Source organism: Scyliorhinus torazame, chromosome 24 (genome assembly GCF_047496885.1).
Source record: "Scyliorhinus torazame isolate Kashiwa2021f chromosome 24, sScyTor2.1, whole genome shotgun sequence".
Taxonomy (NCBI): Eukaryota; Metazoa; Chordata; class Chondrichthyes; order Carcharhiniformes; family Scyliorhinidae; genus Scyliorhinus; species Scyliorhinus torazame.
This window is the reverse complement of record NC_092730.1, coordinates 9,507,273-9,524,220: the sequence shown is the minus strand read 5'-3', so window position 1 is coordinate 9,524,220 and position 16,948 is coordinate 9,507,273. Positions and strand designations below refer to the sequence as shown.

The 16,948-nt window shown below is 57.5% G+C and overlaps 2 protein-coding genes across 2 annotated transcripts in view; one reads left to right on the top strand and one right to left on the bottom strand.

Annotated features, from left to right (window-relative positions):
* Positions 1 to 16,948, top strand: part of slc8a4a (solute carrier family 8 member 4a) — a 903,507-nt gene that overhangs the window by 488,709 nt on the left and 397,850 nt on the right.
* LOC140400172 (ras and Rab interactor 2-like) overlaps positions 1 to 16,948 on the bottom strand; it is a 40,171-nt gene that overhangs the window by 1,196 nt on the left and 22,027 nt on the right. The window contains exons 2-5 of the mRNA XM_072489639.1: positions 8,925 to 9,105; positions 5,830 to 5,950; positions 4,249 to 4,321; positions 11 to 104 (exon numbers count right to left, since the gene is read on the bottom strand). Coding sequence (XP_072345740.1) covers positions 11 to 104; positions 4,249 to 4,321; positions 5,830 to 5,950; positions 8,925 to 9,105 — 469 coding nt within the window. The remainder of the gene's footprint in view (positions 1 to 10; positions 105 to 4,248; positions 4,322 to 5,829; positions 5,951 to 8,924; positions 9,106 to 16,948) is intronic.

The window sequence follows — 16,948 nt, the reverse complement described above, 5'->3', positions numbered from 1 at the left end:
TCCCACTCACCAATGGCCCAGGTGGGAGATGGTCTTGAGTTTCTTGTGCGATCGGGCCGTGGCGATGGCCAGTGGCAGCTTCAGAAGTGAACGGCAACACATCCCTTCAACAGAGGGGAGATCCACAGTTAGTGTACACGGCAATCCCCCTCGCTCCGCTGCCTCTGCCTCAGTACTGACCCTCTGACAGTGCGGCACTCCCTCAGTACTGACCCTCTGACAGTGCGGCACTCCCTCAGTACTGACCCTCTGACAGTGCGGCACTCCCTCAGTACTGATCCTCTGACAGTGCGGCACTCCCTCAGTACTGACCCTCTGACAGTGCGGCGCTCCCTCAGTACTGACCCTCTGACAGTGCGGCACTCCCTCAGTACTGACCCTCTGACAGTGCGGCGCTCCCTCAGTACTGACCCTCTGACAGTGCGGCACTCCCTCAGTACTGACCCTCTGACAGTGCGGCGCTCCCTCAGTACTGACCCTCTGACAGTGCGGCGCTCCCTCAGTACTGACCCTCTGACAGTGCGGCACTCCCTCAGTACTGACCCTCTGACAGTGCGGCACTCCCTCAGTACTGACCCTCTGACAGTGCGGCACTCCCTCAGTACTGACCCTCTGACAGTGCGGCACTCCCTCAGTACTGACCCTCTGACAGTGCGGCACTCCCTCAGTACTGACCCTCTGACAGTGCGGCACTCCCTCAGTACTGACCCTCTGACAGTGCGGCACTCCCTCAGTACTGACCCTCTGACAGTGCAGCACTCCCTCAGTACTGACCCTCTGACAGTGCGGCACTCCCTCAGTACTGACCCTCTGACAGTGCGGCTCTCCCTCAGTACTGACCCTCTGACAGTGCGGCACTCCCTCAGTACTGACCCTCTGACAGTAATGCACTCCCTCAGTACTGACCCTCTGACAGTGCGGCACTCCCTCAGTACTGACCCTCTGACAGTGCGGCACTCCCTCAGTACTGACCCTCTGACAGTGCGGCACTCCCTCAGTACTGACCCTCTGACAGTGATGCACTCCCTCAGTACTGACCCTCTGACAGTGCGGCACTCCCTCAGTACTGACCCTCTGACAGTGCGGCACTCCCTCAGTACTGACCCTCTGACAGTGCGGCACTCCCTCAGTACTGACCCTCTGACAGTGCGACACTCCCTCAGTACTGACCCTCTGACAGTGCAGCACTCCCTCAGTATTGACCCTCTGACAGTGCGGCACTCCCTCAGTACTGACCCTCTGACAGTGCGGCACTCCCTCAGTACTGACCCTCTGACAGTGCAGCACTCCCTCAGTACTGACCCTCTGACAGTGCGGCCCTCCCTCAGCACTGACCCTCTGACAGTGCGGCACTCCCTCAGTACTGACCCTCTGACAGTGCAGCACTCCCTCAGTACTGACCCTCTGACAGTGTGGCACTCCCTCAGTACTGACCCTCCGACAGTGCGGCACTCCCTCAGTACTGACCCTCTGACAGTGCAGCACTCCCTCAGTACTGACCCTCTGACAGTGCGGCACTCCCTCAGTACTGACCCTCTGACAGTGCGGCACTCCCTCAGTACTGACCCCCTGACAGTGCAGCACTCCCTCAGTACTGACCCTCTGACAGTGCAGCACTCCCTCAGTACTGACCCTCTGACAGTGCGGCACTCCCTCAGTACTGACCCCCTGACAGTGCGGCGCTCCCTCAGTACTGACCCTCTGACAGTGCAGCACTCCCTCAGTACTGACCCTATGACAGTGCGGCACTCCCTCAGTACTGACCCTCTGACAGTGCGGCACTCCCTCGGCACTGACCCTCTGACAGTGCGGCGCTCCCTCAGTACTGACCCTCTGGCAGTGCGGTGCTCCCTCAGTACTGACCCTCTGACAGTGCAGCACTCCCACAGTACTGACCCTCTGACAGTGCGGAACTCCCTCAGCACTGACCCTCTGACAGTGCGGCACTCCCTCAGCACTGACCCTCTGACAGTGCGGCTCTCCCTCAGTACTGACCCTCTGAGAGTGCAGCACTCCCTCCGTACTGACCCTCTGACAGTGCGGCACTCCCTCAGTACTGACCCTCTGACAGTGCGACCCTCCCTCAGTACTGACCCCCTGACAGTGCAGCACTCCCTCAGTACTGACGCTCTGACAGTGCGGTGCTCCCTCAGCACTGACCCTCTGACAGTGCGGCACTCCCTCAGTACTGACCCTCTGACAGTGCGGCACGCCCTCAGTACTGACCCTCCGAAAGTGCGGCACTCCCTCAGTACTGAGCCTCTGACAGTGCAGCACTCCCTCAGTACTGACCCTCTGACAGTGCGGCACTCCCTCAGTACTGACCCTCCGACAGTGCAGCACTCCCTCAGTAATGACCCTCTGACAGTGCGGCGCTCCTTCAGTACTGACCCTCTGACAGTGCGGCACTCCCTCAGTACTGACCCTCTGACAGTGCGGCAATCCCTCAGTACTGACCCTCTGACAGTGCAGCATTCCCTCAGTACTGACCCTCTGATAGTGCAGCGCTCCCTCAGTACTGACCCTCTGACAGTGCAGCACTCCCACAGTACTGACCCTCTGACAGTGCGGCACTCCCTCAGCACTGACCCTCTGACAGTGCGGCACTCCCTCAGCACTGACCCTCTGACAGTGCGGCTCTCCCTCAGTACTGACCCTCTGAGAGTGCAGCACTCCCTCCGTACTGACCCTCTGACAGTGCGGCACTGCCTCAGTACTGACCCTCTGACAGTGCGGCACTCCCTCAGTACTGACCCTCTGACAGTGCGACCCTCCCTCAGTACTGACCCTCTGACAGTGCAGCACTCCCTCAGTACTGACCTTCTGACAGTGCGGCACTCCCTCAGTACTGACCTTCTGACAGTGCAGCACCCCCTCAGTACTGACCCTCTGACAGTGCGGTGCTCCCTCAGCACTGACCCTCTGACAGTGCGGCACTCCCTCAGTACTGACCCCCTGACAGTGCGGCACGCCCTCAGTACTGACCCTCCGAAAGTGCGGCACTCCCTCAGTACTGAGCCTCTGACAGTGCAGCACTCCCTCAGTACTGGCCCTCTGACAGTGCGGCACTCCCTCAGTACTGACCCTGTGACAGTGTGGCTCTCCCTCAGTACTGACCCTCTGACAGTGCGGCGCTCCTTCAGTACTGACCCTCTGACAGTGCAGCACTCCCTCAGTACTGACCCTCTGACAGTGCAGCACTCCCTCAGTACTGACCCTCTGATAGTGCGGCGCTCCTTCAGTACTGACCCTCTGACAGTGCGGCACTCCCTCAGTACTGACCCTCTGACAGTGCGGCACTCCCTCAGTACTGATCCTCTGACAGTGCAGCGCTCCCTCCGTACTGACCCTCTGACAGTGCAGCACTCCCTCAGTACTGACCCTCTGACAGTGCGGCACTCCCTCAGTACTGACCCTCTGACAGTGCGGCACTCCCTCAGTACTGACCCTCTGACAGTGCGGCACTCCCTCAGTACTGACCCTCTGACAGTGCAGCACTCCCTCAGTACTGACCCTCTGACAGTGCAGCACTCCCTCCGTACTGACCCTCTGACAGTGCAGCACTCCCTCAGTACTGACCCTCTGACAGTGCGGCACTCCCTCAGCACTGACCCTCTGACAGTGCAGCACTCCCTCAGTACTGACCCTCTGACAGTGCGGTCCTCCCTCAGTACTGACCCTCTGACAGTGCGGCACTCCCTCAGTACTGACCCTCTGACAGTGCGGCACTCCCTCAGTACTGACCCTCTGACAGTGCGACACTCCCTCAGCACTGACCCTCTGACGGTGCGGCACTTCCTCAGTACTGACCCTCTGACAGTGCAGCACTCCCTCAGTACTGACCCTCTGAGAGTGCAGCACTCCCTCAGTGCTGACCCTCTGACAGTGCGGCACTCCCTCAGTACTGACCCTCTGACAGTGTGGCACTCCCTCAGTACTGACCCTCTGACAGTGCGGCGCTCCCTCAGTACTGACCCTCTGACAGTGCGGCACTCCCTCAGTACTGACCCTCTGACAGTGCTGCGCTCCCTCAGTACTGACCCTCTGACAGTGCTGCGCTCCCTCAGTACTGACCCTCTGACAGTGCAGCACTCCCTCAGTACTGACCCTCTGACAGTGCGGAGGGAGGGGAGAGAGAGGCTGTGGGGTGATAGAGGCGATGGGGGCGGGGGGGCGGAGCCTGGGTCAGATGGGGAGGAGGGTGAGGGGACTGCGGACCCCTGCCCCCATTCGCAGTCGCACACTCACCTACTCATACAGTAAAAGGAGATGAGATGAAAGAGATCTCCAAATGTCACTCCGGAACCTTCCAGGGAGAAAGCTGAAAGGGAAGGGAAGGACTGTTAGAATCTTGTAACACAGGAGGAGGCCATTCGGCCCATTCTTTCTACGCCGGCCCTCAAGCACCACCCGAATATTCCCTGTTCCCCAAATCCCGTCCTCCTCATCAGAGCCCATTCTCCCCCCAACGTCATTCATCTTCCTTCCCGCGATGTGGGCGTCGCTGGGCCGGGCCCAGCATTTACTGCCCATCCCTAATTGCCCCTCAGGAAGGCGGTGGGTGAGCCGCCATCATGAACCCGCCGCAGCCCCGCGCGGTGTAGGTACACCCACTGTGCTGTTAGGCAGGGAGTTCCAGGGTGTTGCCCCGGCGACAGTGAAGGGACGGCCGATATATTTCCCAGTCGGGGTGGTGAGTGACTCGGAGGGGAGCCTCCAGGTGGTGGGGGGGTTCCCCAGGTATCTGCTGCTCTTGTCCCTCTAGGTGGTGGAGGACGTGGGTTTGGAAGGTGCTGCCTGAGGAACCTTGGTGAGGTGCTGCAGTGCATCTTGTCGATGGGACACACGGCTGTCGCTGTGCGTCGGGGGGGGAGGGAGCGAATGTTTGTGGAAGGAGGAGCCAATCAAGCGGGGCTGCTTTGTCCTGGATGGTGTCGAGCTTCTCGAGGGTTGTTGGGAGCCGCGCTCATCCAGGCGAGTGGAGAGTATTCCCTCACACTCCTGACTTGTGCCTTGTAGATGGGGGACAGGCTTTGGGGGGAGTCAGGAGGTGAGTTACTCTCCGCAGGATTCCCAGCCTCTGACCTGCCCTGGTAGCCACAGTATTAATGTGGCTGGGTCCAGTTCAGTTTCTGATCAATGGTAACCCCAGGATGTTGATTGTGGGCGATTCAGCGATGGTAATGCCATCGAATGTCAAGGGGGCGAAGGTTAGATCCTCTCTTGTAGGAGATGGTCATTGCCGGGCACTTGTGTGGTGTGAATGTAACTTGCCCCTTGTCAGCCCGGAGCCTGGATATTGCCCGGGCCTTGCTGTATTTGGACAGGGACGGCGTCAGTATCTGCGGAGTCGTGAATGGTGCTGAACATGGTGCAGTCATCAGCAAACATCCCCACTTCTCACCTTATGAAGGAAGGGAGGTCATTGATGGAGCGGCTGAATGTGTTGGGCCGAGGACACGACCCTGAGGAACTCCCGCAGTGATGTCCTGGAGCTGAGATGATTGACCTCCAACCACCACAACCATCTTCCTTTGTGCCGGGTCTGACTCCCCCCAGCGGAGAGTTTCCCCCCTGATTCCCACTGACTCCCGTTTAGCTCGGGCTCCTTGATGACACACTCGGTCAAACGCTGCCTTGATGTCAGGGGGCAGTCACTCCCACCTCACCTCTGGCATTCAGCTCTGTGTCCATGTTTGACCCAAGGCTGTAGTGGGGTCAGCAGCTGAGTGACCCTGGGCGGAACCCAAACTAGTCCAGTTAAACGTTCTGGCATCGTGGGAATGATCCGGAACATTCTATAATGCCGAGCGCCCTGACCCCACTCACTGGAATTGATGGAGTCTTCGTTGATGACAAAGTCATGCACAAAGGAGGGATCGGTATCGTCCGATAGTCTGACCGAGAGAACCTTCTTCTGAGATGTGGCCGACTGTCGCATCAGGAAGATCTACCATGGGGGGAATAAGACTCATCGTTAAAGGACCAGAACTCACACAATATCCATACGTTCACACATCATCCTGTCTGTTATTCATTTAACTAATGTAACTCGCACACAGTCCCGGTCTCCGTATCCCACACTCGGGGTTACTGCGCACAGTCCCGGTCTCCGTATCCCACACTCGGAGTTACTGCGCACAGTCCCGGTCTCCGTATCCCACACTCGGAGTTACTGCGCACAGTCCCGGTCTCCGTATCCCACACTCGGAGTTACTGCGCTCAGTCCTGGTCTCCGTATCCCAAACTCGGAGTTACTGCGCTCAGTCCTGGTCTCTGTATCCCACACTCGGAGTTACTGCACACAGTCCCGGTCTCCGTATCCCACACTCGGAGTTACTGCGCACAGTCCCGGTCTCCGTATCCCACACTCGGAGATACTGCGCACAGTCCCGGTCTCCGTATCCCACACTCGGAGTTACTGCGCACAGTCCCGGTCTCCGTATCCGTATCACACACTCGGAGTTACTGCGCACAGTCCCGGTCTCCGTATCCCACACTCGGAGTTACTGTGCGCAGTCCCAGTCTCCGTATCCCACGCTCGGAGTTACTGCGCACAGTCCCGGTCTCCGTATCCCACACTCGGAGTTACTGCGCACAGTCCCGGTCTCCGTATCCCACACTCGGAGTTACTGCGCACAGTCCCGGTCTCCGTATCCCACACTCGGAGTTACTGTGCGCAGTCCCGGTCTCCGTATCCCACACTCGGAGTTACTGTGCGCAGTCCCAGTCTCCGTATCCCACACTCGGAGTTACTGTGCGCAGTCCCAGTCTCCGTATCCCACACTCGGAGTTACTGTGCGCAGTCCCAGTCTCCGTATCCCACACTCGGAGTTACTGCGCACAGTCCCGGTCTCCGTATCCGTATCACACACTCGGAGTTACTGCGCACAGTCCCGGTCTCCGTATCCCACACTCGGAGTTACTGCGCACAGTCCCGGTCTCCGTATCCCACACTCGGAGTTACTGCACAAAGTCACAGTCTCCGTATCCCACACTCGGAGTTACTGCACACAGTCCCGGTCTCCGTATCCCACACTCGGAGTTACTGCGCACAGTCCCGGTCTCCGTATCCCGCACTCGGAGTTACTGCGCACAATCCCGGTCTCCGTATCCCACAGTCGGAGTTACTGCGCACAGTCCCGGTCTCCGTATCCCACACTCGGAGTTACTGCGCACAGTCCCGGTCTCCGTATCCCGCACTCGGAGTTACTGCGCACAGTCCCGGTCTCCGTATCCCACACTCGGAGTTACTGCGCACAGTCCCGGTCTCCGTATCCCACATTCGGAGTTACTGCGCACAGTCCCGGTCTCCGTATCCCACACTCGGAGTTACTGCGCACAGTCCCGGTCTCCGTATCCCACATTCGCTCCCACGGGGAGTGGGGAGAATGTGGGACTCGCTCCCACGGGGAGTGGGGGAGAATGTGAGACTCGCTCCCACGGGGAGTGAGTAGAATGTGGGACTCGCTCCCACAGAGAGTTGGGAGAATGTGGGACTCGCTCCCACGGTGAGTGGGGTGAATGTGGGACTCGCTCCCACGGGGAGTGGGGAGAATGTGAGACTCGCTCCCGCGGGGAGTGGGGAGAATGTGGAACTCGCTCCCACGGGGAGTGGGGAGAATGTGGGACTCGCTCCCACGGGGAGTGGGGAGAATGTGGAACTCGCTCCCACGGGGAGTGGGGAGAATGTGGGACTCGCTCCCACAGGGAGTGGGGAGAATGTGGGACTCGCTCCCACGGGGAGTGGGGGAGAATGTGGGACTCGCTCCCACGGGGAGTGGGGAGAACGTGGGACTCGCTCCCGCGGGGAGTGGGGAGAATGTGGGACTCGCTCCCACGGGGAGTGGGGAGAACGTGGGACTCGCTCCCACGGGGAGTGGGGAGAATGTGGGACTCGCTCCCACGGGGAGTGGGGAGAATGTGGGACTCGCTCCCACGGGGAGAGGGGAGAATGTGGGACTCGCTCCCATGGGGAGTGGGGAGAATGTGGGACTCGCTCCCACAGGGAGTGGGGAGAATGTGGGACTCGCTCCCACGGGGAGTGGGGAGAATGTGGGACTCGCTCCCACGGGGAGCGGGGAGTAGGTGGGACTCCCTCCCACGGGGAGTGGGGAGACTGCGGGAATCGCTCCCACAGGGAGTGGGGAGAATGTGGGACTCGCTCCCACGGGGAGTGGGGAGAATGTGGGACTCGCTCCCACGGGGAGTGGGGAGAATGTGGGACTCGCTCCCACGGGGAGTGGGGAGAATGTGGGGCTCGCTCCCACGGGGAGTGGGGAGAATGTGGGACTCGCTCCCACGGGGAGTGGGGAGAATGTGGGACTCGCTCCCACGGGGAGTGGGGAGAATGTGGGACTCGCTCCCACGGGGAGTGGGGGAGAATGTGGGACTCGCTCTCACGGGGAGTGTTCAATGATAGCCTCAGTCCACCAGGTGTCAGTGCTGTCCACAAGTTGCTGTGGCTCAAACACAGAAACATTGTTCGACTGTAAAGCTATCAAAACTGGCTTTCGAAGCAAGATTTTAGGGATTAAAAGGTTTGAGAATCTAGGACTGGCGGCTGGCTGCTAATCTGACGATTCTCCCTCGCAGTCCCCCATTCAGAAAGAAGCTGAAAGATCCTGTTTTTGAACGTCAATGTCAAGGAGACTGCCAAGTGGGCAGGAAGAATCGATTCCTGTTCTGTCCTCCATCGGTTCAGTCCACCTGGGGTGCCAGTTGGCCTCAGTACCGATTGGGCTTCTGGACATACCACAATGCACACACACCAATGGGAAGAGGACAGGGTGGGGCAGTGTTGCGGAGCCCTCTGCAGTCGAATGTCCGAAGCTTGCTGGGCCACGAGCCTGGAGGGCAGGAGGCGTTTCACTCGGGGAGGTCCGGAGTCCGCTGGGAGGGGGATAACGGTCGGTGGTACTCACCCCCGGAGTCTCCCGCTGGAGGATGTGGAGGCAGGTTGCCGAGTTCATGCTGAGTTGCAGCCAGACGGAGTGAGTGAAGATCAGCCGGTCCAGAACACTGACTTTGGTCAGGGAAGACTTGTGGGAGGGCTGCCGGGCAGAGGGGCTCTCGGGGGCATCGTACACAGGGTCCACCTGCATCCTACCAAAGGAACATCACAGACGTCAGTGTAACTCCCACTGTCCACAATCCCAATGGGCCCAAACCCCTTCCCGTTACCTCCCACTGTCCACAATCCCAATGGACCCAAACCCCTTCCCGTCACTCCCACTGTACACAATCCCAATGGACCCAAACCCCTTCCCATTCACTCCCACTGTCCACAATCCCAATGGACCCAAACCCCTTCCCATTCACTCCCACTGTACACAATCCCAATGGACTCAAACCCCTTCCCGTTCACTCCCACTGTCCACAATCCCAATGGACCCAAACCCCTTCCCGTTCACTCCCACTGTACACAATCCCAATGGACCCAAACCCCTTCCCGTTCACGCCCACTGTCCACAATCCCAATGGACCCAAACCCCTTCCCGTTCACTCCCACTGTCCACAATCCCAATGGACCCAAACCCCTTCCCGTTCACTCCCAGTCCACAATCCCAATGGACCCAAACCCCTTCCCATTCACTCCCACTGTACACAATCCCAATGGACACAAACCCATTCCCGTTCACTCCCACTGTCCACAATCCCAATGGGCCCAAACCACTTCCCGTTCACTCCCACTTTCCACAATCCCAATGGACCCAAACCCCTTCCCATTCACTCCCACTGTCCACAATCCCAATGGACCCAAACCCCTTCCCGTTCACTCCCACTGTCCACAATCCCAATGGACCCAAACCCCTTCCCGTTCTCTCCCACTGTCCACAATCCCAATGGACTCAAACCTCTTCCCGTTCACTCCCACTGTCCACAATCCCAATGGACCCAAACCCCTTCCCATTCACTCCCACTGTCCACAATCCCAATGGACACAGACACCTTCCCACTCACTCCCACTGTCCACAATCCCAATGGACCCAAACCCCTTCCCGTTCACTCCCTCTGTCCACAATCCCAAGGGCCCAAAGCCCTTCCCGTTCACTCCCACTGTCCACAATCCCAATGGACCCAAACCCCTCCCCGTTCACTCCCACTGTCCACAATCCCAATGGACCCAAACCCCTTCCCGTTCACTCCCACTGTCCACAATCCCAATGGACACAAACCCCTTCCCGTTCACTCCCACTGTCCACAATCCCAATGGACCCAAACCCCTTCCCGTTCACTCCCACTGTCCACAATCCCAATGGGCCCAAACCCCTTCCCGTTCACTCCCACTGTCCACAATCCAAATGGACCCAAACCCCTTCCCGTTCACTCCCACTGTCCACAATCCCAATGGACCCAAACTACTTCCCGTTCACTCCCACAGTCCACAATCCCAATGGACCCAAACGCCTTCCCGTTCACTCCCACAGTCCACAATCCCAATGGACCCAAACCCCTTCCCGTTCACTCGCACTATCCACAAGCCCAATGGACCCAAACCCCTTCCCGTTCACTCCCACTGTCCACAATCCCAATGGACCCAAACCCCTTCCTGTTCACTCCCACTGTCCACAATCCCAATGGACCCAAACCCCTTCCCGTTCACTCCCACTGTGCACAATCCCAATGGACCCAAACCCCTTCCCGTTCACTCCCACGGTCCACAATCCCAATGGACCCAAACCCCTTCCCATTCACTCCCACTGTCCACAATCCCAATGGACCCAACCCCCTTCCCGTTCACCCGCACTGTCCACAATCCCAATGGACCCAAACCCCTTCCCATTCAATCCCACTCTACGCAATCCCAATGGACGCAAACCCCTTCCCGTTCACTCCCACTGTACAGAATCCCAATGGACCCAAACCCCTTCCCGTTCATTCCCACTGTCCACAATCCCAATGGACGCAAATCCCTTCCCGTTCACTCCCACTGTCCACAATCCCAATGTACCCAAACCCCTTCCCATTCACTCCCACTGTCCACAATCCTAATGGACCCAAACCCCTTCCCGTTCACTCCCACTGTACACAATCCCAATGGACCCAAACCCCTTCCCATTCATTCCCACACTACACAATCCCAATGAACCCAAACCCCTTCCCGTTCACTCCCACTGTACACAATCCCAATGGAGCCAAACCCCTTCCCGTTCACTCCCACTCGACACAATCACGATGGACCCAATCCCCTTCCCGTTCACTCCCACTGTCCACAATCCCAATGGACCCAAACCCCTTCCCGTTCACTCCACTGTACACAATCCCGATGGACCCAAACCCCTTCCCGTTCACTCCCACTGTCCACAATCCCAATGGACCCAAACCCCTTCCCGTTCACTCCCACTGTCCACAATCCCAATGGACCCAAACCCCTTCCCGTTCACTCCCACTGTCCACAATCCCAATGGACACAAACCCCTTCCCGTTCACTCCCACTCTACACAATCCCAATGAACCCAAACCCCTTCCCGTTCACTCCCATTGTCCACAATCCCAATGGACCCAAACCCCTTCCCATTCACTCCCACTGTCCACAATCCCAATGGACCCAAACCCCTTCCCGTTCACTCCCTGTACACAATACCAATGGTCCCAAACCCATTCCCATTCACTCCCACTGTCCACAATCCCAATGGACCCACACCCCTTCCCATTCACTCCCACTGTCCACAATCCCAATTGACCCAAACCCCTTCCCGTTCACTCCCACTGTCCACAATCCCAATGGGCTCAAACCCCTTCCCGTTCACTCCCACTCTACACAATCCGAATGGACCCAAAACCCTTCCCGTTCACTCCCACTGTCCACATTCCCAATAGACCCAAACCCCTTACCGTTCACTCCCACTGCCCACAATCCCAATGGACCCAAACCCCTTCCCGTTCACTCCCACTGCCCACAATCCCAATGGACCCAAACCCCTTCCCGTTCACTCCCACTGCCCACAATCCCAATGGACCCAAACCCCTTCCCGTTCACTCCCACTGTCCACAATCCCAATGGACCCAAACCCCTTCCCATTCATTCCCACTGTCCACAATCCCAATGGATCCAAACCCCTTCCCGTTCACTCCCACTGTACACAATCCCAATGGAGCCAAACCCCTTCCCGTTCACTCCCACTGTACACAATCCCAATGGACCCAAACCCCTTCCCGTTCACTCCCACTGTACACAATCCCAATGGAGCCAAACCCCTTCCCGTTCACTCCCACTCGACACAATCACGATGGACCCAAACCCCTTCCCGTTCACTCCCACTGTCCACAATCCCAATGGACCCAAACCCCTTCCCATTCACTCCCACTGTCCACAATCCCAATGGACCCAAACCCCTTCCCATTCACTCCCACTGTCCACAATCCCAATGGACCCAAACCCCTTCCCGTTCACTCCACTGTACACAATCCCGATAGACCCAAACCCCTTCCCGTTCACTCCCACTGTCCACAATCCCAATGGACCCAAACCCCTTCCCGTTCACTCCCACTGTCCACAATCCCAATGGACCCAAACCCCTTCCCGTTCACTCCCACTGTCCACAATCCCAATGGACCCAAACCCCTTCCCGTTCACTCCCACTCTACACAATTCCAATGGACCCAAACCCCTTCCCGTTCACTCCCACTGTCCACAATCCCAATGGACCCAAACCCCTTCCCATTCACTCCCACTGTCCACAATCCCAATGGACCCAAACCCCTTCCCGTTCACTCCCACTGTCCACAATCCGAATGGACCCAGACCCCTTCCCGTTCACTCCCTCTGTCCGCAATCCCAAGGGCCCAAACCCCTTCCCGTTCACTCCCACTGTACACAATACCAATGGTCCCAAACCCATTCCCATTCACTCCCACTGTCCACAATCCCAATGGACCCACACCCCTTCCCATTCACTCCCACTGTCCACAATCCCAATGGACCCAAACCCCTTCCCGTTCACTCCCACTGTCCACAATCCCAATGGACTCAAACCCCTTCCCGTTCACTCCCACTGTCCACAATCCCAATGGACCCAAACCCCTTCCCGTTCACTCCCACTGTCCACAATCCCAATGGACCCACACCCCTTCCCGTTCACTCCCACTGCCCACAATCCCAAGGGACCCAAACTCCTTCCCGGTCACTCCCACTGTCCACAACCCCAATGGTCCCAAACCCCTTCCCATTCACTCCCACTGTCCACAATCCCAATGGACCCAAACCCCTTCCCATCCACTCCCACTGTCCACAATCCCAATGGACCCAAACCCCTTCCCATTCATTCCACTGTCCACAATCCCAATGGACCCAAACCCTTTCCCGTTCACTCCCACTGTCCACAATCCCAATGGACCCAAAACCCTTCCCGTTCACTCCCACTGTCCACAATCCCAATGGACCCAAACCCCTTCCCGTTCACTCCCACTGTCCACAATCCCAATGGACCCAAACCCCTTCCCATTCATTCCCACCGTCCACAATCCCAACGGATCAAAACCCCTTCCCGTTCACTCCCACTGTCCACAATCCCAATGGACCCAAACCCCTTCCCATTCACTCCCACTGTCCACAATCCCAATGGACCCAAACCCCATCCCGTTCACTCCCACTGTCCACAATCCCAATGGACCCAAAACCCTTCCCGTTCACTCCCACTGTCCACAATCCCAATGGGCCCAAACCCCTTCCCATTCACTCCCACTGTCCACAGTCCCAATGGGCCCAAACCCCTTCCCATTCACTCCCACTGTCCACAATCCCAATGGACCCAAACCCCTTCCCGTTTACTCCCACTGTCCGCAATCCCACTGGACCCAAATCCCTTCCCGTTCACTCCCACTGTCCACAATCCCAATGGATCCAAACCCCTTCCCGTTCACTCCCACTGTCCACAATCCCAATGGACCCAAACCCCTTCCCATTCACTCCCACTGTCCACAATCCCAATGGACCCAAACCCCTTCCCGTTCACTCCCACTGTACACAATCCCAATGGACCCAAACCCCTTCCCGTTCACTCCCACTGTCCACAGTCCCAATGGACCCAAACCCCTTCCCGTTCACTCCCACTGTCCACAATCCCAATGGACCCAAACCCCTTCCCGTTCACTCCCACTGTCCACAATCCCAATGGACCCAAACCCCTTCCCGTTCACTCCCACTGTACACAATCCCAATGGACCCAAACCCCTTCCCGTTCACTCCCACTGTCCACAATCCCAATGGACCCAAACCCCTTCCCGTTCACTCCCACTCGACACAATCCCAATGGACCCAAAACCCTTCCCGTTCACTCCCACTGTACACAATCCCAATGGACCCAAACCCCTTCCCGTTCACTCCCACTGTCCACAATCCCAATGGACCCAAACCCCTTCCCATTCACTCCCACTGTACACAATCCCAATAGACCCAAACCCCTTCCCGTTCACTCCCACTGTACACAATCCCAATGGACCCAAACCCCTTCCCATTCACTCCCACTGTCCACAATCCCAATGGACCCAAACCCCTTCCCGTTCACTCCCACTGTCCACAATCCCAATGGACCCAAATCCCTTCCCGTTCACTCCCACTGTCCACAATCCCAATGGACCCAAACCCCTTCCCGTTCACTCCCACTGTCCACAATCCCAATGGACCCAAACCCCTTCCCGTTCACTCCCACTGTGGACAATCCCAATGGACCCAAACCCCTTCCCATTCACTCCCACTGTCCACAATCCCAATGGACCCAAACCCCTTCCCATTCACTCCCACTGTCCACAATCCCAATGGAGCCAAACCCCTTCCCGTTCACTCCCACTCGACACAATCACGATGGACCCAAACCCCTTCCCGTTCACTCCCACTGTCCACAATCCCAATGGACCCAAACCCCTTCCCATTCACTCCCACTGTCCACAATCCCAATGGACCCAAACCCCTTCCCATTCACTCCCACTGTCCACAATCCCAATGGACCCAAACCCCTTCCCGTTCACTCCACTGTACACAATCCCGATAGACCCAAACCCCTTCCCGTTCACTCCCACTGTCCACAATCCCAATGGACCCAAACCCCTTCCCGTTCACTCCCACTGTCCACAATCCCAATGGACCCAAACCCCTTCCCGTTCACTCCCACTGTCCACAATCCCAATGGACCCAAACCCCTTCCCGTTCACTCCCACTCTACACAATTCCAATGGACCCAAACCCCTTCCCGTTCACTCCCACTGTCCACAATCCCAATGGACCCAAACCCCTTCCCATTCACTCCCACTGTCCACAATCCCAATGGACCCAAACCCCTTCCCGTTCACTCCCACTGTCCACAATCCGAATGGACCCAGACCCCTTCCCGTTCACTCCCTCTGTCCGCAATCCCAAGGGCCCAAACCCCTTCCCGTTCACTCCCACTGTACACAATACCAATGGTCCCAAACCCATTCCCATTCACTCCCACTGTCCACAATCCCAATGGACCCACACCCCTTCCCATTCACTCCCACTGTCCACAATCCCAATGGACCCAAACCCCTTCCCGTTCACTCCCACTGTCCACAATCCCAATGGACTCAAACCCCTTCCCGTTCACTCCCACTGTCCACAATCCCAATGGACCCAAACCCCTTCCCGTTCACTCCCACTGTCCACAATCCCAATGGACCCAAACCCCTTCCCGTTCACTCCCACTGCCCACAATCCCAAGGGACCCAAACTCCTTCCCGGTCACTCCCACTGTCCACAACCCCAATGGTCCCAAACCCCTTCCCATTCACTCCCACTGTCCACAATCCCAATGGACCCAAACCCCTTCCCATCCACTCCCACTGTCCACAATCCCAATGGACCCAAACCCCTTCCCATTCATTCCACTGTCCACAATCCCAATGGACCCAAACCCTTTCCCGTTCACTCCCACTGTCCACAATCCCAATGGACCCAAAACCCTTCCCGTTCACTCCCACTGTCCACAATCCCAATGGACCCAAACCCCTTCCCGTTCACTCCCACTGTCCACAATCCCAATGGACCCAAACCCCTTCCCATTCATTCCCACCGTCCACAATCCCAACGGATCAAAACCCCTTCCCGTTCACTCCCACTGTCCACAATCCCAATGGACCCAAACCCCTTCCCATTCACTCCCACTGTCCACAATCCCAATGGACCCAAACCCCATCCCGTTCACTCCCACTGTCCACAATCCCAATGGACCCAAAACCCTTCCCGTTCACTCCCACTGTCCACAATCCCAATGGGCCCAAACCCCTTCCCATTCACTCCCACTGTCCACAGTCCCAATGGGCCCAAACCCCTTCCCATTCACTCCCACTGTCCACAATCCCAATGGACCCAAACCCCTTCCCGTTTACTCCCACTGTGGACAATCCCAATGGACCCAAACCCCTTCCCATTCACTCCCACTGTCCACAATCCCAATGGACCCAAACCCCTTCCCATTCACTCCCACTGTCCACAATCCCAATGGACCCAAACCCCTTCCCGTTCACCCCCACTGTCCACAATCCCTCTGGACCCAAACCCCTTCCCAGTTGCCACTCTCTCCCTCCTTGCAGATTCCCAGCTGACACCAGGAGCGAATATTTCCCCACTAACCGTGGCGATGTGGAAATTGTTGCTGGCTGGACTGGAGAACGAGGAGGCCATTCAGCCCCTCTAGCTGATTTGGACGGGCGCTGTAGCAGCATCCAGACGGTAAAGAATCGTCTTTGGTCTTTGTACAAGTGAATATCCAGACGCCAGGGACGAAGTGGAAGTGAAGGGTTTGATATCCCTCCGTGTGAGAGTTAGCAAACCACAGCACCACTGACATCATCAGCCAGACTAGCTCGTGGTTTAATGAGGCATTGTCTCATTCTTAAACAGCCAGTCACAAATATCGAAACAGGATGGCAACAACTACCACATCCCCCTGTCAAAGCAGCGGCATTGCCAACATCGGGTTAAATAATG